General features: G+C 42.3%; 1 protein-coding gene across 1 annotated transcript; it reads right to left on the reverse strand.

The window, feature by feature from the left end:
• Window positions 1-1,714: 1,714 nt before the first annotated feature.
• LOC126109869 (peroxisomal membrane protein 11C) lies at window positions 1,715-24,683 on the reverse strand. The gene is made up of 5 exons (XM_049914935.1): window positions 24,308-24,683; window positions 24,044-24,222; window positions 23,768-23,836; window positions 23,414-23,546; window positions 1,715-5,812 (listed from the first exon to the last, which is right to left on the reverse strand). Exons 1-5 carry the CDS (start codon window positions 24,536-24,538, stop codon window positions 5,735-5,737), a joined length of 690 nt encoding a protein of 229 aa, XP_049770892.1. The 5' UTR covers window positions 24,539-24,683; the 3' UTR covers window positions 1,715-5,734.
• Window positions 24,684-24,730: the final 47 nt, after the last annotated feature.

Raw genomic sequence — 24,730 nt, forward strand, 5'->3', positions numbered from 1 at the left:
CTGCACCCCCATCCTCTTTCCCATGGTCTTCCCTCCCTTGGTTCGGTCACCCATCCTCCCAATCCACTACTGCATGCAATCATCATGTGCTGCACAAACTAAATAGCGTTGGTACACATGTCCCATTCATATCACGTGCATCTACTGCCTCCAACTGCAAACCTTCCTACGGTTCCCTCCACCTTTTTCTCCTCACCCACTCTACTCAAAACAACCCATCATACTAGTCTACCTGCAGAATTACAGTCCCTGCACTGCTTACTAAGCCAGCACATTATAGCTGTATAGGTAGGTGTGTGTGTGTGTGTGTGTGTGTGTGTGTGTGTGTGTGTGTGTGTGAGCAGAGATAGATAGATAGATAGATAGAGAGAGAGAGAGAGAGAGAGAGAGAGAGATCCCTTGCAAAACAACCTTTCTCACTAGTGGTCATATCCATGCAGTGAACATTCACCTCCAAGAGATCGTTGGTCAATCCGAGGCTCTCCATAAATGGTCATCCAAGATGGATGGGAAAGTATGAGACCATGGTCCTACCTGTAATTCTCTATTGTAGCTCTACTTGGGGTCTCGCTATCAACTGCAGCACATACAGGTTGTCGCTAATCAAGTTGTCTGACGGATTGTCAGTGCACCCAGATTCACAAGAAACATCAACATCCATCAATAACTAAACACTGATACCTCATGTGACCTCGTGAGAGATCGGTTGCTGCAATTAAACGACAAAATAAACAGTGTACATCAAATCATATGACAGGTCAGGGATGCAAGCACATCATTCTCCTGAGCAATAAATCTCTTCGAGGCACCAAGATCTCTCATTGAACAAATAGTATTCACACCAACTTTTAACTAAATACAGAATATTTAACTACCCTAGACAATTACAGCACTGGAAGAGGTAAAAGGACGATGTCACTTGCAATACCCTTTCAAGACGGTAAACAAAGATAGGTACTCATCTACGAAACAGTTAAGTAGAACCGCAAGAGAAACAGCAGTGAGACCTGATCTTATTTTACTGTAGGAAGCATGGAGGTGCAGGTAGGGGTCAGGACGAGGTTACATAAAAGTAACTGAAAATGATTGATGTTAATATAAAGTCCACAGTTTTCTGTGTTCCTTGCTCAAAAGAATTTACATGCTTACAGTTGAAAACTTACACTTACTGTATATAAGTATCTTGTGTTTTAAATTAATATTACAATAAATTGTAAAGATTTTAATTTATATCTAGCAAACTACATTCTTTTAAAAAAATTTAAAAATCTATGCAGCATAGTTTGTCTTTGTACTACAGACAATTTCACATTTGTCTTACCTGACATAAGATTAGAATATAAATACAACAGTGTGAAAAGCTCATCCTGTATAAAGCTTCCAACTGGATTAGACATTCAGTGCCCCAGCCTCTGAATCACACTGAAATATAGCCTCCTTAGCACATTATTTGTGCTAAATTTCTCACTAGAAGACACAATTAAGGAAGTTAACAGTAGATTTGTCTAAGTCTCAGTGTAAATATTGTTGCCTCGTGAAATGATTTGTTCCAACTGTGACAGCAACAAATTATAATCACACCATATGTTTTCATTACAAGACGTTGCTTACTTTAAGCAATGTTACATTATGGTTAAATAAAAAATGGACAGAGTGACACAATACAGAAAAGGTTTTCAGAAGGAGATTTAAACAAAACAAAAACTACCCCATGTGAAAAAATAAAATTTATTTGTATACTAAAATTCACCTAATTTTTTTAACATGGTATTCTTATACATTGTACAAAATTGGGGACAATATCAGTGGAATGCTCTCAAAGTTGAGCAAATATTTTGTAAAGATAACTTTTTTCTGCTGAATACTTGGTACTAATGATAGATGCTGTCTGGATAGTTAATGTTACTACCGTCACCACCAATATCACTTCCACCATACAATATTTCCAGACAGATGGCACGTGTATATATAAATGCACAAAGACTGTTCCTTTTCACGACAATTTCCACTAATCTTATTACCTTACCAGTAGTGTTACAATAGTCGCAGTAAAAGATCAGTTTAGAATACTGTATACAAACTGTAAACAGGCCTAATAACGACCAATGCCACTAAAGCAATCAGCTCAATATATACACACAACACAATACATGCATTTTATAGTCTTTCACAACTTCAATAAGTCTTTATTTTTAGGAATATTTTGTTTTATTTCAAAGTATTGCCACTGAGCACTGTGGACAACCCGAGTGGAAAAAAAACACACGAGACCATTTTCATACCACTAGCACATGTAAGTACGACAACCTCTCTATTTCGTCTTGCTGGCATAAACAAGACTGGATGGAACACAGAGCAGCAGAACATGGAAGAATGGTAATAAGTAAAGTTGATGTTTCTGAATATTGGTACAGATGTCAACAGAATATCACATACAGGTATTGCACATTTAGATTTAGCAGCTGTTACTCTCTCTGATACTGATGTCAGAAAGTTGGTTTAATTTGCATATTTCCATTCATTTGTCATGCAGAAAAATATTCAGAGACAATTCTACAATTAGAAATAAGATCAAATTTGTGGCAAAAGAAATAATTAGTTTGGCCCATTTGAAGACTTATTGCAGTTGCAAAGGTGTCACAACCATAAACTGTAAAAACAATACAAAAAATATAATTCTAGAAATACTTCAACTTTTTGGACTAATTCATCAACAAAAATTTAAAATATGGCAAGATTAAGCAACCAAGTACATATAGCAACTTTGTGTAAAGTTAAGTTCTAGGCTTGGAAGACCATAAATACATCATTTGAAGATTCAGTACACACAAACACATGCATGCATACACACAAACATACAAAATTATTTTTTTGCTATTCCCCCACCCACCATTGCTTTACAAAAACTGTTTTTGCAGGGGAAAAACTGAGTTAATTGAGTACATGTTCCACTGTACCGTAAAGGGTGTGGTAGTAACTTGTGTTACTGGTAATGTCTGACATATTCAAAATTGATAAACTACAACTTTTCTGAATATTTATTCACCTTGATTTTCACTCATTTCTGAAACTGAGAGTCTGGGTAGTCCAGTTCCTGGAAAGTACATTATCATGTGATTACTTTATTGTGATGTCAATGTAATAGGAAAAAATGAAACACTAATGTATTTCCGGCATGTTAGTGTGAAAATAATAATCATTGCCTTCAGTCTGCTTTCAGTCAACTCAGTGAAAAAAGTAATGGTAGAAGTGGGTGTCAGCTAAGTGAACACATTTCTCATGTTTGACATTTAATTTTTATAGTTCTATGACATTCACTTGGAACAAATGTAACTGGAAGAGATGTAGTTAATACAGAAATTGGAGAGACAACTGATAAGACCTAGAAAACAAAAGTGGTCCAGATGTTATGTGCAACATGGAACATGCTTGTCAGATTGATTGAAAATACAGTTGTCTTTGACAAATTAGAATCTAAAAAGTATGTCAAATATATAAAAACAGGAAAGAGTACAATCACAAACATAAAATCAAGGCAATCAGTCTTCCATTAACATTGGTAACTTTTCCTGTTGCTAAAATTTGGCACACACATTAGTTAACAAAGATGAAGAAGTAACTGTAACCCACACACAAGGTTAAAAGGTGATTCCATAATTCATTAGAACAGTTGCGTACAATAGGTTCCAAGGACATATGACATTTCCATCATTTACATTCCCATTGTTCTTTTGTATTGGCTTTGTATATTTACATATTACTTTTCAACTTTATTCACGACACTCTGCAAAGTACAACCTTAACCTTAGCTTGGTACTGGAAGGCCTTGGGTGAAGTACAAATTATGGAAGGTGTAAAACTCACCACTCACAATACAGTTATCTTACATTTGTTTGACACTTAACATGAGTGTTTCAAATAGCTCCGAGCACTATGGGACTTAACATCTGAGGTCAACAGCACCCTAACATGAGGGTTTCACAATGCCTTCACTATATTATGAAAAGGATAGATTGTTACTCAACATATACTGTAGCTGCGTTTGAGTTGTGCTTGTGTGTGTGTGTGTGTGTGTGTGTGTGTGTGTGTGTGTGTTGTCAATATTAGAAGAGGGCCTTATGGCCGAAACTCTTATGTTTAGCAGTCCTTTTGTTGTGCCTGTTCACAACTTAACATCTCTCTATATGACGAGTAACAATCTATCCTTTTCACAATACTATCATTATTCCATACTGGATTTTCCACTGTTTCATTTGGCAATGCCTTCACTAGTTGTCAACACAACAGAAACTGCTTTCAGCATGTGCCTCTGGCTAGTCGAAAAAATATAAAAATTAAAGACAGCAAAAGTTCCTGAGATTTTGGACAATGTCCTCCTTTTGAGTTAAAGTCATGTGTATCACAGGATATAGTAGGTTGGGTGGTGGAGAGGCAGCTAGGTAGGACAACAGTGTGAGCCCAGCCCAAGACTGCTTTGTTTCTTAGGTCAGCAACTTTTTCAATCTACTTTATGTTTGTCTACAGCTCAATTTTGCAGTCAATGATTACCTTCTATCACTTGCATTATCAGACGGTAATAGCTTCACTCATTCTTGTAATAAGCAATGACAAGAGAAAATATATTAAGCACATCCTACAGTGACAACTGGATTTTAAAAAAGCAACAAGCTTACAACATACCTCTAACAGCAAAATTGCTAACTTGTAATGATGAGCTGTATTTCTGGTTTACATCTATATGTAAATATTGCTTTTGAACTTTAAAAATCCAAAGCTGGTCACAGTGTGAATTATTAAAATTGCCAACCTAAATTGCCAATAGTATCTCGTGCATATAGATTTGAAAATTGCCATCATCTTTTTCCTTCTATTATTTACTTTAGACCACTAGCACTTGCCAACATTCCTTGTCTGCATTGAGAACTAAAACTGGAAGACAAGCTCAAAAAATGTTACATTTGTTTTAGACATATATAGACATTTTTGTACTATTCATATTTCTATAAGACCTACCTGTATGGTGTCTCTGGTGAGGCACATAGTTTGGAAGTATTGAGAATGCAAATATAACAGCTAACAGTTGGACATTTGAGCCCAATTATGCCACCTCAAAACCCCCAAACGACATGCCTACACCAGAGACACCGCACGGACAGGTCTTTAAACCAAACCCTTTGCTCACAACTAGGATGAGCTGGATTGACAAGATACCAGAATTTGAGAAGGAACTGAATATATCATTACCCAAGATGAAGTACTACATATGTGAGAAATCTGGAGGCATAGAAATTCAAAGGAAGTTTAGAGAAGCAAAGAGCAAGAAGAAGTTGATACGCTAGTTTCCAACCATACAGCAGCATGTCCTCTTCACTTCAGATCTGTAGCTCGTGCCTCAAGGGGCAATTTGCTGCAGACTGAAGATTGCTACAAATGTGCAGAGCTAGCACCTGTTAATGTTTATCATCAACCTGTGTCATTTGCCCACAAGCTCCAAACCATTTAAACACAAAATTACCTTACACCAAGAACAGGTAGATGCATCTTTTAAAGGTATTTTAGCGCTCTTTACATTTGTATAATACTAGGCAACTGCCAGTTATCGAGAGCAGGCGCATCCAACACTTTTACTGAGACTAAAGATTTATACTATGTATAACAGGCTGACGTTGTAGAGATCTGCAACAGTTGTTCTGTTTGCAGACGCTGCCCTATAGGAAACATCGGTTGAATGTGCTCAGGCCCTGTTGGCTCGGAATGATGTAACAGCCATGTAAAGACCGAGCAGAGATGACAGTGTTCCCACAGTGCCAACCTGAGGAAAGAAGAACATCAATATCACAAACACTCCACATGTTATACGATTTACATTTAATGAATATCATACACGCAGGGTTTGACTGAAAAGTTATGAGATTGGGAGTGGTACAAGTCATTTTCAAAAAGTAAGTTTACTAGATTTTTATATTTTTTTAGAAAAAGTGTATTTGAAAAAAAAATTATGGAATACAGTTGATATAAGAGGCATGTTTTTTTTTTTTCAAGTAAGGTTCCATTTGAACATAAGTACACAACGAAAGGTTATTTCAAAAAAGGAAATTTATTTTCAGAAAGTACATACTTCACTCTATTTTTTGACATAGTTGCCAAGTTTGTTCAAACACATATCACACCTCTCAACCAATTTTAATATACCCTCTTCATAAAAACTTGCCACCTGCTCCAATAACCAAGAGTTCACTGCCATTTTAACGTTGTTGTCATCATTGTAACAGTTAACACTGAGGTGGTGTTTGAGGTGGAGGAACAGATGGTAATTGCTCGGCACAAAATCAGGACGTAGGGTGGGTGGTCTAACACTTCCCAGTCAAAACTGTCCAATAAATCGCAGGTGATTTTGAATTTTTCATCTAGTTCAACTTTGAAACCTTGCTTATTGCCAAATTTCATGATTCTAGGTCAAGGGGGTGCTTTGATGAGTGTGTTTGCGAGTATCGACATACATTATGTAAACGCCTGTATCTTTTGATTGAATTGACTTAGAAGCTCCAATCTTTTACACTGCAAGGGGACTGTAGACCTTAGTATACTGATTGAGGTACTACAGTCTTAAAAATAGTCAACAAGTACGAGGCGTGTTTTTTTTTAAAGTAAGATGTGTCTTGTTGTAGACACTAGTAGTTCGCGCGCAATGGCAACAAGCGCGTACGTTGTGTACTGGCATGCCTTGGGGTAAACTGTGCTCAGTTTTAGCTCTGTAGCTAACCTGTACAGTTCTGTTCTGTGCTTTCAAAATTTTGAAGACTATCAACTCGCCCGCCGCATGTGAGGTTCGCTCAGTAATACAGTTTTTGTCAACAAGGAACCTGTCTGCTGCAGAAATTCGACAGATTTGCGAAGTGTACGGTGATACTGTTATGAGTGAAAGCAAAGTGCGTAAGTGGGTACGAGAATTCAGAGATGGCTGTGACAACTCCATGATGAGGACCGCTCTGGTCACCCTTCTTTGATTACAGACGATTTGGTGGCTTCAGTTGAAGCGAGGATTTGTGAGAACAGGCGCTTCACAATAACAGGTCTCTCAAATGAATTTCCTGACGTGTCGAGATCAGTGCTTTACAAAATTGTTTCTGAACACCTAAAGTTTAGGAAACGGTGCTCCCGTTGGGTCCCGAAACTCCTAACAGAGGACCACAAAAACCAAAGATTTGAGTGTGCGATGAAGTTCTTGACTTGTTATCACGAAGGTGATGGCTTCTTGAATCAGATCGTAACTGGAGACCAAATATGGGTTTCGCATATCGTGCCCAAATCGAAGCAACAAAGCATGGAATAGAGACACACACACTTGCCTGAAAAGGTGAAGGCCAAAGAGACTCTGTCCCAGCACAAAATCATGGTGTCAGTGTTTTGGGATAAGCATGGTGTTTTGTTGGTCGACTTCATGCAATGAGGAACCACTATCAATGCAGAAGCATACTGCCAAACCCTGAGAAAGCTACGCAGAGCGATTCAAAACAAAAGATGCAGCATGCTGACGAAGGGAATTGTCCTTCTCCCTGACAATATAAGACTTCACACATATTTTGATACTTGCAAACTCACTTATCAAAACTTACAGGGTATCTCCCATTGGCCTACAATCATGAAATTTGGTATGAAGCAAGGATTGACACTGCAAGTGAAGGGAAAAAAAATCTAAAAATTGTGATGGTTGCTTGGTTGGATGCTTAAAGGGACCACAGTACTATGTCATCAGTCCCTTCATCCTCTAACAGACACGACTATATATGAATGTAGATCAGAGAAAGCCTACTATGCAAACCCCAGAGGTAGAAAACCCCTAGGTTCTGCCTATGTCAGTGAAGCTCAGGTAAGGGTCAAAAAGAAGAAAGGGAGACAAACAGAGAAAACCAAGCAAGTTGCCCCATCTAGGGAGCAGCTGGAAGACCCCAAAACAGTGCAATGAGGGGACGGACATACATCCCACAGCCCCCACCACTTACCAGAGGTACTCTGCTCCGCGACTGCCTTGGAATCACTAGCAACACGCACAAGCCAAGAAAAGCATAGAGAGACAAAAGACAAACAACTCTAACAGACCAAATGAGAGGGGGGGAGGGGGGGGGAGAAGAGCAAAAGAGAAGGCAGGATGGTCCTGTACTGGACCACCAAGCCCAGACAGCTGCAGCATGGCCTGGGCAGAGGCGGCAATGAAGTCTTCTGCCAACCTCTCAATGAGCTGATAAGATTAAGCAGCCCTCCCTTAAAGAGGGTGGTAAAAGCCTGCTTCACAAATAAAATGTAAAACTAAGTTAGCCACTGAGGCATCATCTCCTAACATCAGGGGTAGCAAGTCAGGAAGATGACGAGTCTGCCGCAGGGTGGCTAAAAAAATCTGAACTATCATCAAACAGGCACCACATCGACAGTGACGTGAGTACTCGCTACGAAGGAGATGACCACGAGTCAGCTATGTATGGTCGATGCAGAGCCGGCAAAGGACAGTAGAGTCCAGGCGCGAGGCCTGCATGGAGGACCTCCACAAATTAACAGTCTCCTTTATCACTTGTAGTTTGTTTGGTGAAGTCAGAGTGAGCCAATCCATATTCCAGGCATCTAAAACATGACACTGTAATACAGATGGGAGGTTTGTTTCCGGAATACCGATCTCAAGAGTCGGTTTTCTGGTAGACTGTCTGGCCAGGCTATCAGTAAGTTCATGCCTCAGGATTCTTATGTGGCCTGGGGAACAGATGAAGGTCACTGAGCATCCACACTGTTCAAGGGCATGCGGGGAATCCTGGATAGCAATGACCATGGGGTGGTGAGGGTAACAGAGTTAAGAGCTTGAAAACTGCTCAAGTCGTCACTCCAGATGACAAAGGACCCACCAGCTACCAACTCCGTAGTGAAAACACTGCAGTCAACCAACAAGAAGAGGAGTTCAGTATTTCTCACATGAATACAAGCAAAGCCTACATGAACAGCAACCACTGAGCCATCAGAGTAGACAACTACTGAACCCTGAGGATGAGCTAAGGATGGAGAAAAATTGGCATCAGAGGGCCTCGGGATGAACCGAGTTTATTGGACCTAGTCGTAGGTGAAGACGAAGCTGTGGCCGAGGGATGCACCATGCAGGCATATGGAAGTTGGTCCAGAGGAGAGGTGGAAGAGGAAACAAATGAAGTGCAGAGAGGATAGATTGGATGCAGATTGTGATGGTAGTTCCTGATCAGGGCTGCCATTGTAGGAGATGGATAACAGGGTTTGGAAAGAGGAGATGGTAGTTCAGATGCTTAGGGGAGCTATGAATGTGGGTAGCATAATTGACAAGCTGTTGCTGGCACCTAGCCAGCAATGGAGGGACCCCAGCCTCCACAAGTAAGCTGCTCACAGGGCTAGTTCGAATGGCTCCTGTTGCAAGTTGAGCCCCACAGTGGTGTATCAGATCCAATGTCCGCACTGCTGAGGGGGTGATGCTGAACCATTATTCCAGATTCTCACAATCGAGGTGGAATTGTATCAGGGCTCTGTAAAGCTGCAGAAGGATCACTTTCGCTTAAGCTGGTGAAGATGGGGAACCCATGTGAAACGAGAATCGAAGACTAATCCTCAAAAGCGATATGAGACCAGCGCATTGAGTAGCTGGTCACTGTGGTAAAGCTCAGGCAGTGGGTGAATGGTACGACATTGACAGAAGTGTTTGAAACGAGTCTTGGAGGTAGAAAATCGGAAGTCATGGGCGAGGGTCCATGCCTGCACCTTTTATATGGCACCATGCAGTCAATGTTCAGCAACACCCACATTAGAAGAGAAATAGTAGGGACAAAAGTCATCAGCATACAAGAAGGGTGTTACTGAGGACCCACAGCTGCTGCTAGACAATTGATGGCTACAAGGAATAGAGGGACACTCAGTACAGAGCCCTAAAGGACCCTTGAAAATGGGGGTACTGTGGACAGCACCATCTCAAACCCGGAAAATATGGTGCAACAGGAAGTTTTGGATGAAAGCTGGGCCCAACTCTGGAGACCTCACTCACGTACAGTAGCAAGGATGGGGTGTCGCCATGCAGTGTCACAAGCCTTTTGCTGGTCGAACAAGACAGCTATAAGGTGCTAACGTCAGGCAAAAGCTGTTCAGATGGCAGACTCCAGGTACAGCAGACTATCAGTTGTGGAGTGGCCTTGGCAAAAACCACTTTGGGACAGAGCCGGAAGACCCCTGGGACTCAAGGAGCCAACACAGCTGCCAGCTCCCAATGCATTTAAGCAACTTAAAGAGAACACTGGTGAGACTTATTTGGGCAATAGCTGTTCATCTCTAGAGGGTACTTAGCTGCTTTCAGTATTGGAACAATGATGGTTTCTTGCCATTGCGATGGGAACTCCCCTCGCTCCAGATGCTGTTAAAGATGGCAAGGATATGACATTGACAATCCACTGGTACATGTTCATCCAATTGTTGGTGCGGTCTGGTCCTGGGGCAGTATCAGGAAAGTGCGCTAGGACACTGACGCATTCCCACTCGCTGAACAGAGCATTATATGGTGCCAGGCAGCAGGCAGTAAAAGATAACTGCTTTCACTCCACTGCTTTAGGACACGAAAGGCAGGCTGGTAATTTTCAGATGCTGATGCTTGAGCATAGCGCAGAGCAAAACATTTCACTATGGTGCCTGCATCAATGCAGACAATGCCATTTAAGGTAATACCAGGTACACCTGCAGATGTCTGGTATCCATACAGACATCTGAACTTAGCCCACACCTGTGAAGGGCAGGCACGTGGTCCGCTGGTTGAAACATACTGTTCCCATCATTCTCGCTTCCATTAGGTGGTGCACCCGGGCATGGAGCTGCTTAAAGGCAATAAGGTGCTCCATATATGGGTGCCGCTTATGGCATTGGAGAGCCCATCTGCGATCTCGAATGGCCTCTGCAATTTCCGAGGACCACCAAGGTGCTGTCCTCCATTGGGGCAGGCCAGTGGAACAGGGGATTGTTAAATCGGCTGCCGAAACAATGGCTGTAGTTTTATTCTAGACCACTCATTGGTATCTGTTGAGAGCCCATCTGGGCATGCATCCAGGGGAGTTACACTGAAGGAGGAACAGGAACATAGGGAAGTGGCCGTAACCACACAGGTCATCATGGGCTCTCCAGTGGGTGGATGGGAGAAGACAAGGGCTGCAAGCGGAAAGGTCTACGGCTGAGAAGGTTTTGTGCGGCACACTGAATTGTGTAGGTGTAAGGGTACCCATATTCAAGAGGCAAAGGTCAAGTTATGCAACTAAATTTTCAAGGTCTCTACCACAACCAGTGACCATGGTTCCATTTCACAAAGGGTTATGGGTGTTTAAATCACCCGTTAAGAACTGTGGGGGGAGCTGAGAGATCAATGCAAACACTAAGTCCTGAGACACTGACACCAGCAGAAGAGGGCTAAACATTGCAGATGGTAACATCCTAAAATGTCCTTACCCGAACAGTCACAGCCTCCAAAGGTGTATTAAGAGGCCCAAGTTCACTATATGGTGTGTCTAGAATATATATGTAAACTCCGCCTGACACCCTGTAATAGAAAGCATGATTCAAATAATATCCGCACTATCCACGAAGGGCTGGGGTCTGAGCTGCTGGAAACCAAGTCTCTGAAGGGCAAATCAGAAGGCAGGTGATGTGCTTGAAAGATGTAGCTACCCAGGTGTTGGAAAAACTGCTACAATTCCACATGAAAATAATGTTGTTGATGTACTGTGATGCCATGAAGGGACCAAGGGGGCACATTATGCCATAGAGTCACCTGCTGCCACTAGTCGAGGGGTTATGGCATCAATATACACTCCTGGAAATGGAAAAAAGAACACATTGACACCGGTGTGTCAGACCCACCATACTTGCTCCGGACACTGCGAGAGGGCTGTACAAGCAATGATCACACGCACGGCACAGCGGACACACCAGAAACCGCGGTGTTGGCCGTCGAATGGCGCTAGCTGCGCAGCATTTGTGCACCGCCGCCGTCAGTGTCAGCCAGTTTGCCGTGGCATACGGAGCTCCATCGCAGTCTTTAACACTGGTAGCATGCCGCGACAGCGTGGATGTGAACCGTATGTGCAGTTGACGGACTTTGAGCGAGGGCTTATAGTGGGCATGCGGGAGGCCGGGTGGACGTACCGCCGAATTGCTCAACACGTGGAGCGTGAGGTCTCCACAGTACATCGATGTTGTCGCCAGTGGTCGGCGGAAGGTGCACGTGCCCGTCAACCTGGGACCGGACCGCAGCGACGCACGGATGCACGCCAAGACCGTAGGATCCTACGCAGTGCCGTAGGGGACCGCACCGCCACTTCCCAGCAAATTAGGGACACTGTTGCTCCTGGGGTATCGGCGAGGACCATTCGCAACCGTCTCCATGAAGCTGGGCTACGGTCCCGCACACCGTTAGGTCGTCTTCCGCTCACGCCCCAACATCGTGCAGCCCGCCTCCAGTGGTGTCGCGACAGGCGTGAATGGAGGGACGAATGGAGACGTGTCGTCTTCAGCCATGAGAGTCGCTTCTGCCTGGGTGCCAATGATGGTCGTATGCGTGTTTGGCGCCGTGCAAGTGAGCGCCACAATCAGGACTGCATACGACCGAGGCACACAGGGCCAACACCCAGCATCATGGTGTGGGGAGCGATCTCCTACACTGGCCATACACCACTGGTGATTGTCGAGGGGACACTGAATAGTGCACGGTACATCCAAACCGTCATCGAACCCATCGTTCTACCATTCCTAGACCAGCAAGGGAACTTGCTGTTCCAACAGGACAATGCACGTCCGCATGTATCCCGTGCCACCCAACGTGCTCTAGAAGGTGTAAGTCAACTACCCTGGCCAGCAAGATCTCCGGATCTGTCCCCCATTGAGCATGTTTGGGACTGGATGAAGCGTCTGCACGTCCAGCACGAACGCTGGTCCAACTGAGGCGCCAGGTGGAAATGGCATGGCAAGCCGTTCCACAGGACTACATCCAGCATCTCTACGATCGTCTCCATGGGAGAATAGCAGCCTGCATTGCTGCGAAAGGTGGATATACACTGTACTAGTGCCGACATTGTGCATGCTCTGTTGCCTGTGCCTATGTGCCTGTGGTTCTGTCCGTGTGATCATGTGATGTATCTGACCCCAGGAATGTGTCAAAGTTTCCCCTTCCTGGGACAATGAATTCACAGTGTTCTTATTTCAATTTCCAGGAGTGTACATGGGTTCTGGGTTCCATTGTGTGGTGTGGACTGAGACCTGAGGGGACACCGGAATCTCTGCCTCAGCAACAGGAATGGAACAGGCAGGATCTGGTGGTGTGAAAGACACAGGAATGTCCTTCTTCTTGGAGGACTTTTTCTCATCTTTCCTCTCATTAGAGGGTTTGGATGATTGCAAGGGCTTCTCTGAATCAGTTTCAGGCAAGGATGAGGATTGCAAAGCCCTGCAGTGAGCAGCCAACGGCTCCTGCGGCCACTAGCTGGTGTACCATTGCAGACCATGGGAAGCCTTGAAAGAACTTGTCCCGAGGGACCCCTTCCTGGCGAGAGAGCCTGGATGAAGGTGATGTGTCTCTGGATGACAGATGGGGATTAATGTTCTTAGTGGGTGGGACGCCATCAATCCCAAAGTACATGTGGGGAAAGCAGCAAGATAGGTGCCCCGGACCATCGTGGGGGCAGGCATGGTTGAGCAGCCCTGAGGGCCCACTGTAGAAGTGTAATGGGACAAAGCATCATCGTCAAAGAGGGCGACGTTGCCGTAGCTGTAGTGTATGACATTATTTGACACGTTGGGTGCAAGTGCTCATGCTTCTTCCTGGCCTCTTGGTAACTGAGTTTGTCCAGAGTCTTGTATTTTTGTATTCTTGTACTTTATTTTCTCTCTAGAAAACTGTGCAATCTGGTGGGCAGGGAGAATAGAACTTTCCATGGTCAACACAGATGAGGGAGGTGTTTGTTTTGTGGTGTTTCAGGGCACAAAAACAACTAAGATCATACGCACCTTAGAACACTAATATGAAAAAGGAGTTCAAAGCGACTACATGTTAAGCACAATCGCTGGAAGAAAAGAGGGGTAAGAACAAGACTTCCTTTTGGAGGAAGGTCCATAAAATATGCCAGAGAGACAATGGAGGTACTGAACTTAAGATGAAATGTCCTTCGCCATATTGCCACAACAGATAAAAAGTAAAATACGGTCGACAGCCCACGTGTCATTCGCTAAAATGGCCGATAACTCAGATGGCAAACATAGATTGGAATGTAAATGGTTAAAAAAAGGGCATTCAGTCAGCAAATGGTGAACTGTCGAAGGTTGACGACAATGAGCACAAAGTAGTGGGGATCAACACTTAACAAATGGTGATGGCTAAAGCGACAGTGCCCAATATGCAACATAGCTAAAATGATCTCCTCGCTGTGAGAGGGCTTAGAGGTGGTCAGCCAAGCCGCCAGGAGAGGTTTAATTCCCTGGAGCTTGTTCCCGAAAAGGAAAGACCAGTGATGATGCCTGCTGACAGACGGCAACACAGAGATCATCAGGAGGAATGAGAGATGATGATGATGATTAGTTTATGGGGCATTCAACTGTGCAGTGATCAGTACCCATACAAAGTCCCAATTTTTTTTCACAGTCCAATCTAGACATTGTCACAAATGATGATGATGATGATGACGATGATGAAATGATGAGGACAACACAAACACCCAGTGCCCAGGCAGAGAAAATCTCCAACCCAGCCGGGAATCGAACCTGGGACCCCGTGATGCAAAGGCAGCAACGCTAGCCACTAGACCACATCGGAAGGAATGGAAGAACTAGCGGGTGGAGGTAGAAGGACCGCAGCCTCGTTTCCCATCTGACCAAGGTGACCAGGGACCCACATAAACATCACATTTCTTGGAGACTTTGCGGTTGGCAGATGAAAACTCTGATGTCTGTCAGCTGGAGGGACATACCGAGTCTTTGCGGGAGTATTCCTTCTGGCCTGCCGGTTGTGTAGCAGGTGATTTTGACGCTCTTGGTGAAAATTTGGGGGCTCATTGCACAGCTGGAGGAGAATGAGATGAGAATGCAGCTGTGACAATGGGTGATTTTACAACCACGGTGCTGATTTTGAGGTTGCAAGTCTGCGTGACAGTATTCTTTGTGCAGCGAGGTTTACGAGAATGGTACTGTGAGTGCCAGATGGTAAAACACAGGGCTTTTGACTGGCCAACAATTTATGCAACTTATGAGTGACAGGGTAAGGCACTTTTTCCTTCACTCTGATCTCCTGGACAACCCACTCATCGCGATACACAGGAAATTCTTGCGATGTTGCTGCACGGTCACCATTGCAATTAATACAGTGGGGAGGAGGAGGCGGGCAATTGCCCTCACGAGCATCCCTAACACAATTAACACATTTAGCCAGGTTTCGATAGGACAGTCAAATGTGGTTATAACATTGGTAGTGGCATCGGGTTCGGAATGTACAGTTGGACTGTGATAATTTCATAGCCTGCTTCGATCTCTGATGGAAGCACTGCTCTATCAAATGTGAGAAAAACAGTGTGTGTACGCACTAAGGATGCATCAACCTATTTCACGACCTGATGGACTGCAGCGACACCCTGATCAGAGAGGTAAGTTTTGATTTCTCCCTCGGTTATACCATCATGCAGTCTATTGTAAACAACACCAAGTGAAGAATTCAGCATTTGATGGACCTTGACACAAACAGGATAACCATAGAGGAGCGAAGCTGCAAGCAGTTGTTGTGCTTGAGAATCACAATTGGTCTACAAATGCAAAGATTCAACCCCCCCCCCCCTCATAGCCACTCATTGTTGCCAATCCTCAAAAAACAAAAAACCACACCCCGTTATGGTCACAGTACTTTTTAGCATGTGTTGTAAAATGACTTAATGATTTGATCAGTAAGTTTTGTTAAAACTGTTCAAAACAGTCTGCTCGGGCACTTATACACTGCTGCCAATGTGATTCCCATGCTGCAAAGGCTCCGTGGAAGTCAGCTGCTGTAACCTATTTCAGAGACACCGTGACAGCCCATCGGTTGGTGGAAAAATCATAAAAAATATGACTTTTCAGGCTTCTCTTAAGCTTTGAGAACAGATAAACGTTTGGTAGATTCCTATCGGGGATGTGCGGTGGCTGCTGCAAGGTTGAAACCCCTATCCAGGCCAGGCAGGTGGTCACAACGAAGGTGGTGTAGGCTGGAATGTTATGGTAGGGCACCTGCCATGACAAAAGCTCAAGAACAGCTTTTGCACCACACATGATCCTCACTGCTCAGAGCTCGGATGCGACTGCTCCCCAGAGCATTGCTTAATTTAGATTCCCAGCACAAATCCCCTGCTGGGGTGTATCCTGCTAGCAACTGGAGTGCTGCTTGGTGGTCAGACTCATTACTTTACAAACAAATCCTGTACACAGCTCTTTAAATAATCTGTCATATTGACAACAGCCCAGTAGTACATTTACACCCTCTTATGGACTTTCTTGTCAGTAATCAATCACAGTTTGAAAATATTCATAAATATAGGGTGTTTCAAAATGAATATGTAGGTTTTAAGGCTTTGTAGCATTTTTTACATTCAACTCACAATTATAAATACATCAAATGAAAGAGCAAGTCAGACGGTTTTGTTTGTATAACTGTGCACAAATGGAAGAGTATGGAATGACAAAGAGTTAGTGAGGAATGTGTTGAACAAATGAGAATCTTTCATGCACACCCCCGAGCAATCAATCTGGAAGGCAAGTCATGAATTAGCAATTCCGGTGATGTCAGTGTGGAGACTTAAGGAGACACTTACAACTATGTCCTTATTGCCAACAGTTTTTACAAGCTCTAAAGCCTACATTTACAAGCCAACTTTGCAAACAAAATGTTGCTGCATGACAATTTTATGGATTGTGCCGTCTTCGGTATCAACATTTCACAGAAGTGGAAATGCAAACACACATAATGTGTGCATCTTGGGTCAGCAAATCCCCACAAGATGGTACCGATACCACGAAGCTTCCTTAAATTGAATGTTTTTAGTGCCATATCTTGGCAGAAAGTTTATGGGCCTTTCTTTTTCATTGAAACAACTGCAACTGTTGTTTATTATGTTATGCACTAGAAATGTGGCTCTTCCCTGAATTTGAAGAAGCTGAAGCACAGAACTTTATTTGGCAGCAACATAGTGCACCACATCACTGGCATATCTCAGCACACGATTGGTTAAACAACATCGTACCTGACTGACAGATTGGCTGTAAAGGGCCAGATGACACGAGCTTGTTTTGCATGACCTCCACATTCACACACGATCTGATGACATGTGATTCGTACCTTTGGCGGTTCATAAAGGATCATGTGTATGTGCCTCCACTACCAGCCAATCTATCCCAACTTAAGAAACAGCATTGTTGCAATGATTATTGCAGCTACACTGATCAAGGTTTGGGAAGACCTCACCTACCGACTTGGTGTGATGAATGGTACCCACAGTGAACATGTGAAAGAAAACTGTTTGATTTGCTCTTTCATTTGAGGTATTATCTATAATTGTAAGTTGACTGTAATACATGCCACATAGTCTTAATACCTTCATTTTGAAAGAACATGTATAATGCTAGAAGCAGCAACAATTTCCACTATCCATTACTCAGCCATAATATGGCACAGAAAGGAATGAGATACTTAGCCATAAAAATCTTTGACCAAATTAGCAGTGAGAAAAAATTAATAGGTAATAAATAAGCAAACACATACCGAAATTTTGTCTGCTTGACAACTCCTAATACTCTATAGAAGAATTTCTGAACGGAACATTCAAATATCAAACTAGCTAGATAAACTGTTGAACACAAGCAAAACACTGGTCAACTAATAAAAGAAACGTCCCATTAAAATTCTTAAGAGCAGCAATTTGCCTTTTAACAGCAGAGAAAAAAAATATATACGTAGAATATTTCTACCTCTACACCTGAACTCTGAAAGCTATCATAGTGTGTGGCAGAGGTTACATATTGCTCTAGTATCCTCTGTCACTCTAGTTTGAGTCACCAATGATGGCGGTCAAGTTCAGGCTTGTTCTGCACACCTACACCATGCATTCTTCGACAGCCAATGAACTTTCGGTAGTGTTTTGAACACTCTGCTATGAATGTTGTATGCAGTGTGGTCGTTTAATGTAATTGTAGTGTGTTATTTAGTGAATTTTTATTCTACTTGTTGCAAGTTGTCATCACTGATGGCTGTGGTAAGTGACAAATTCTACATAAGCAAGTGAGAAATAATTTGCAGGATACACGCTTCCACCAAGCGCAGAGCTTGTGAATGCACTTACAAAAACTGTCGCTTGAAACTGACAACAATACAGTCCCTGTCCGCGACTTGACCCGCGCGAACTGCCATCGTTCGTGGATTTATATACTATGACAGGCCATTTGTGCCCTAACCTCAATAAGTATGTCGTAACACCTGTTGTGACCTGTTGTGGCAAGTTATGATGACAGACCACCTAATTTTACAGCCAATGACCCAATAATGTTTTCATTTTGATGGCAGGAGGACTATTAAGCTTATGACACAATAGCCACCTTAATAGACTAGGTACAAATATGCCATGAAACTGAATTATTGGAGAGAAAACAAGTTAGTTTGCAGGAGAAAATACAGACACACAGAATAAATAAATGGACACTGAGTCCTCGTTTTCTGTTTTTCCATTGTTTTGGCACTTGTGTTGCTATGGGTGAACCCATCACTATAACCTGTATTTAATATTCACTTTCATTGGCTTTACCAACTCATCCTAACTGTCTCCTTCCCAACTAACCTAGACCTCAGGCTACAGTACAGAAGTGAATATTCTGCCTTCGAGACAAACTAATTAATTAATTCAAAAGTGCTGTTTAAATTAATAAAAGAATCACTTGCAAGCAGTAAAAGCAGAAAATGAAGAAAGGGCTGCCGACACAATGCAAATATTTGTATCTTTTGTCAGCAAAACCTAGATTCTGAACTTAGACAAAATCATTATATTGTCAATAAGGGGCAAAAGCAGAATGTGAAAGAAAGGCTGTCCACAAAATGTGATTAATTCATATGTTAATGCATAACCAACTCTTTATTGGCTGCCTCGCACTTGATATGGAAAGACACTGCCAACAATTGCATTTGCTCTGTACTGTGAACAAGAGTAAGCATGAGCTTAAATAACGGCCAACAACACGTGGGCAGATGGTAACGCCCTCCATGGTGACCAACGGTAGTTACAATGCTTAAGCAAGAAATTGTAAATTTTAAAGTTTGTTCCAGTTGTAATACAAAACAAAATAAATATTAATTATAACTAATTAAATCTCAAGAAATTTACAATTATTTAAAATTCAGGTAACTGTTGTCCCATTCATTTATTTAAGCTCATGCAGAGAACCAACCGTGCACAGGCAGGGTGATGACTCCAGCAAGCGACCAAATGGGTATAAAAATCTGTTTATTTATGTAACTTTGACTAATTGCTTGTAGATTACGTACATGATTACTTACCAATATTATAACTTTACAGTGTAAATTGCCCTGAAGATGACCCCATCGCGGGTTGAAACCGGTTGGTGGCAAAATAAATAATGTGACTGTCACTTTGAATAACAGATTATAAGTAAATTAATCGCTGTTATCTCCACACAACTATGTTGTCTAAAAACTTAGACACAGCTGAGGGACATGTATTCAGCTGTGTCTATGGTCTCTCTAAACAGACCACTCCTTACACCTCCCTGCCTCTCATTGGCAGCTGCTAGGCTAGCTGCAAGAAGTGGTAGCAGCACTGACTTGAAGCTAAGGGAATTGGTAGGGAGGGCAGAAGCAGTAGGAATAAGGGAGTAGAGAAGCAGTAGATGTACCCAGCTGCAACCAGCCAGCAACAATGCATGACACCTCAGTAAACAAAGCATTTAATCTATTAAGACAAAAAATGAGATTTTTCCAATGTTTTTTTCAAACTTCCCTGATGTGTTTGAAATTCCCCGATTTCCAGAACCTGTGGCAACACTGAATGTGGTACACTGTCTAACATCCTTCTGGAGTCTAGGAAGATGGAATCTACCTGTTCTATTGCTTCCATGTCATGTATGGGAAAACAAGCTGTGTTTTAGAATGTTTTTTCACCCCTCCAGTTCATTCTTTGAGAAGCCTGCTTTCCTCTAGTTCCGTTGAAAGTGCACTGGAAATGGAAGCATCAGAATAGTGCAGGGTCCTTCCAATGAGTGTGTCTCTGACACATCTACAAATAGATTTATGCAGTGATTTCATATTAAATTAGGTGTGGTGTGTATTCCTAATTGTTAGCCAAATGTGTTGGATTCTACTTATAGCTCAGAAACAATCTAATAAAAAACAAACAAAAAATCAAGTCTTTATGCCTGCTGACATATTAAATTAAATTATGGTATAGATTAGCTGCCACGACGAAATGGGAGATACGATACTGTGTGAAGAGATTGACAGAGCACTGAAAGACCTGTCGAAACAAGGCCCCAGGAGTAGACAACATTCCATTAGAACTATTGACGGCCTTGGGAGAGCCAGTCCTGACAAAACTCTACCATCTGGTGAGCAAGATGTATGAGACAGGCGAAATACCCTCAGACTTCAAGAAGAATATAATAATTCCAATCCCAAAGAAAGCAGGTGTTGACAGACATGAAAATTACCGAACTATCACTTTAATAAGTCACAGCTGCAAAATACTAACACGAATTACTTACAGACGAATGGAAAAACTGGTAGAGGCCGACCTCGGGGAAGATCAGTTCGGATTCCGTAGAAATGTTGGAACACGTGAGGCAATATTGACCTTACGACTTATCTTAGAAGAAAGATTAAGGAAAGGCAAACCTACGTTTCTAGCATTTGTAGACTTAGAGAAAGCTTTTGCAATGTTGACTGGAATACTCTCTTTCAAATTCTAAAGGTGGCAGGGATAAAATACAGGGAGCGAAAGGCTATTTACAATTTGTACAGAAACCGGATGGCAGTTATAAGAGTCGAGGGGTATGAAAGGGAAGCAGCGGTTGGGAAGGGAGTGAGACAGGGTTGTAGCCTCTCCCCGATGCTATTCAATCTGTATATTGAGCAAGCAGTAAAGGAAACAAAAGAAAAGTTCGGAGTAGGTATTAAAATCCATGGAGAAGAAATAAAAACTTTGACGTTCGCCGATGACATTGTAATTCTGTCAGAGACAGCAAAGGACTTGCAAGAGCAGTTGAACGGAATGGGCAGTGTCTTGAAAGCAGGGTACAAGATGAACATCAACAAAAGCAAAACGGGGATAATGGAATGTAGTCGAATTTAGTCGGGTGATGCAGAGGGAATTAGGTTAGGAAATGAGACACTTAAAGTAGTAAAGGAGTTTTGCTATTTTGGGAGCAAAATAACTGATGATGGTCGAAGTAGAGAGGATATAAAATGTAGACTGGCAATGGCAAGGAGAGCGTTTCTGAAGAAGAGAAATTTGTTAACATCGAGTATAGATTTAAGTGTCAGGAAGTCGTTTCTGAAAGTATTTGTATGGAGTGTAGCCATGTATGGAAGTGAAACATGGACGATAAATAGTTTGGACAAGAAGAGAATAGAAGCTTTCGAAATGTGGTGCTACAGAAGGATGCTGATGATTAGATGGGTAGATCACATAACTAATGAGGAGGTATTGAATAGAATTGGGGAGAAGAGGAGTTTGTGGCACAACTTGACAAGAAGATGGGACCGGTTGGTAGGACATGTTCTGAGGCATCAAGGGATCACAAATTTAGCATTGGAGGGCAGCGTGGAGGGTAAAAATCGAAGAGAGAGACCAAGAGATGAATACACTAAGCAGATTCAGAAGGATGTAGGTTGCAGTAGATACTGGGAGATGAAGAAGCTTGCACAGGATAGAGTAGCATGGTGAGCTACATCAAAGCAGTCTCAGGACTGAAGACCACAACAACAACAGCTGCCACTATTTTCACCAAATTTTAAACAACACTTCCTGCATTTGAGAACAATCTTCCTCTTATATGTATGCATCAAATATAAACAACAAGTGATATCTCTCATCTCATATGCTATAATCACACATTTCGTTTTCTGATAGCACTGTGACACTTTATCGAAGGCTTCCCATAACTTAATAAATAACACAAGTCTGACCTCACTAGGTACTCTCTTCTTAACCTGAAGAATTTTTTGTGTGTGACAAGTAACAAACTAAATAAAAAGTAGTAGTTAATCATACAAGGTGATAAATAAAAGTGTTAAGATAATTGAAATTCCAAGGTGGAAAAAGCACACAAAAATGAGGAAAGCAAGTTACCAGTAGCAACCCTGTTTATTAAAGCCCATGAAGTATATAGTGGCTGACAGGGGAAAGAGCACTAATGTTTGCTGCTTTGTGTTTTCTTACCACTTTTTGATGTACGTGTAAGTTTAATGGAGTCAAGCCACCAATACCTGACATCAGTTTTATCCTATGCTATAATGGTGTTGTGGCATGTGACAGCATACATGGGTAAAAATTTACAAAGGGCTGTTGGGGAAGTCTAAGACGGCGAAACAGATGAATTGTGAGTCAATGTTTCATTTTTTTTCTTTTTCATGGGGCTAGGGAGGTGGGTGGCTGAAGATAAGTGATTAGTTTGTATTGTCAAAGTAATAACACATTTGCTCTTAATCATACATGCATAGGTGTTGCCAACATCTGTGCATGGACAGCCCATTGTAAACTTTAGCCCATACATGTAAAAGAGAAAGAGAGTAGAACAATGACAATATTATTATGCATCTATATTATTTTTCTGAATGTAAGCTGTAGTGACAAATACATCTGTGACAAAAAAAGGTTCAAATAGCTCTGAGCACTGTGCGACTTAACTTCTGAGGTCATCAGTCGCCTAGAATGCAGAACTAATTAAACCTAACTAACCTAAGGACATCACACACATCCATGCCCGAGGTAGGATTCGAACCTGCGACCGGAGAGGTCGCTCGGCTCCAGACTGTAGCACCTAGAACCACACGGCCACTCCGGCCGGCATCTGTGACAAAGCCCAAAGTATTGGATAGGTTAAAAACTGACAATCATCAGTTGACAAAGCCAAAAAATGTGAATAAGTAACCTTCGCTGCAGCGACATACTGGTCTGTAGCATTGGCCAAGGTTGAAAGGTGACAATGTGGTTTGGAATTTGCAATCTGCATTGCAGATTTCAGTTAATCTGCTTCAAGTTCTTGGTATCCTAATTATCTTAGACATTAAAATAAAGAACTAGCTCATCAAAAATAAGATAATGAGTTTATGAGTACAGCTGTGATGACCAGGGTGGGATGGCATACTAACCTGCAACCTACTTAGGCGACTCGACCATAGGAAGCCAGGAGGAAGACAATGTATGGCATGGATCAGGTCTATCACATTCCGGACTGCACTCAGAACTTCGCGTCGTCTCTTTGCTGCCATTACAACTGCATCCCTGTTGATTACATCACAGGCTGACATTTACTAGCAGTTGTGAAGGAACAAAAATGTTTCATTGTCAATGTCTTGTACATACAGCACACATGCACAGCAACCAAAACATTCTTCAAAAATAAAAGAAACCATGTTTCATGTTTCAAAGTCTTTCTGCATGTATGGATTGTCTATGAAGAAGAGAGATAATTAACTAGGTTTTCTAATTTGCTGGATACTTACTTGTGCTCGGAGTCTACTTCCTTCAGAGACTTTTTTCGCTTATTCATATTTTTGATGGTTCTAAGTGACCTGCATTGTTTAAAGAAAGGACAGGGTTAGTACAATTTTCTTCGCAGGCAGTAGTACACTAACAGATGGAATGCATAGAGAAGACACTGTTCCACAAGACAAAACGTGCAACACCTTGTACAAGTAAATAGTTTGAGTTACACTACTACTGACACAGGACTTCTCTTCTTGATTAAAACTTTTATTTGTGTTCCTTCTAGTACTTACTTCATCAGTGACAAGGCCAGTGAGATAACCCAGCACCAAGTGCTACATACAGCCCATGGTTCACTCCGAACATTAATGTAGTTGTTATCTGCCAGCCACTCTATGTGTTCAATTGGAAAGAACGCTTGATCTACCAAATTCCTGAGCACATTGACAAATCTGAGATAGACATCACGTTCCTAAAATGCAGTGGTTAGAGTTTCAGTCAGCATCTGTTTCCAAATAAATTTCATGAGAGTGGAATTAAATAATATATATACTAACCTGCGCACCAAGACCATACTCCAGTGTACAACTTAGTTGTGGGAAGTCATCGAACAGCCTTAATATAACACGACAGTTACTCAGTTGACTGCCGAAAGAATTTAATTTTTCCGATGCAGATTCCGATTTCACCAATGCAGATGTAAGTTTAGCGGCGTAACATAGCGTCCTTATCATTTTGTCTTTTCCAGTGGGAGTCTCCAAAAACTCTGCTATTTCGGACACGCTCATTGTAGCCTTTCGTCGCAGCACCGAATTCCTAAGCTGTAGACAGTTAACGGTACTCTTGAACACCTTGTGATATCGTTCACATTATTGGAATGCCTACGTAGGTAAGCACCAAGGTTAAATTCCGTAAAGACTTGGAAAAGCAAGGCCGTATCATTGACAACAAAGACATCTTTGGAACACGCGTACTTCGCG

Source organism: Schistocerca cancellata, chromosome 12 (genome assembly GCF_023864275.1).
Source record: "Schistocerca cancellata isolate TAMUIC-IGC-003103 chromosome 12, iqSchCanc2.1, whole genome shotgun sequence".
Taxonomy (NCBI): Eukaryota; Metazoa; Arthropoda; class Insecta; order Orthoptera; family Acrididae; genus Schistocerca; species Schistocerca cancellata.

What these genes read in the sequence shown, in the direction of transcription:
- LOC126109869 (XM_049914935.1), bottom strand. Translation starts at nt 24,538, where the DNA reads ATGAGCGTGTCCGAAATAGCAGAGTTTTTGGAGACTCCCACTGGAAAA. An exon ending in GAAGTAGACTCCGAGCACAA is followed by an intron (nt 23,547 to 23,767) that starts GTAAGTATCCAG and finishes TGTAATCAACAG; the next exon opens with GGATGCAGTTGTAATGGCAG. An exon ending in GTCGCCTAAGTAGGTTGCAG is followed by an intron (nt 5,813 to 23,413) that starts GTTAGTATGCCA and finishes TTCTTTCCTCAG; the next exon opens with GTTGGCACTGTGGGAACACT.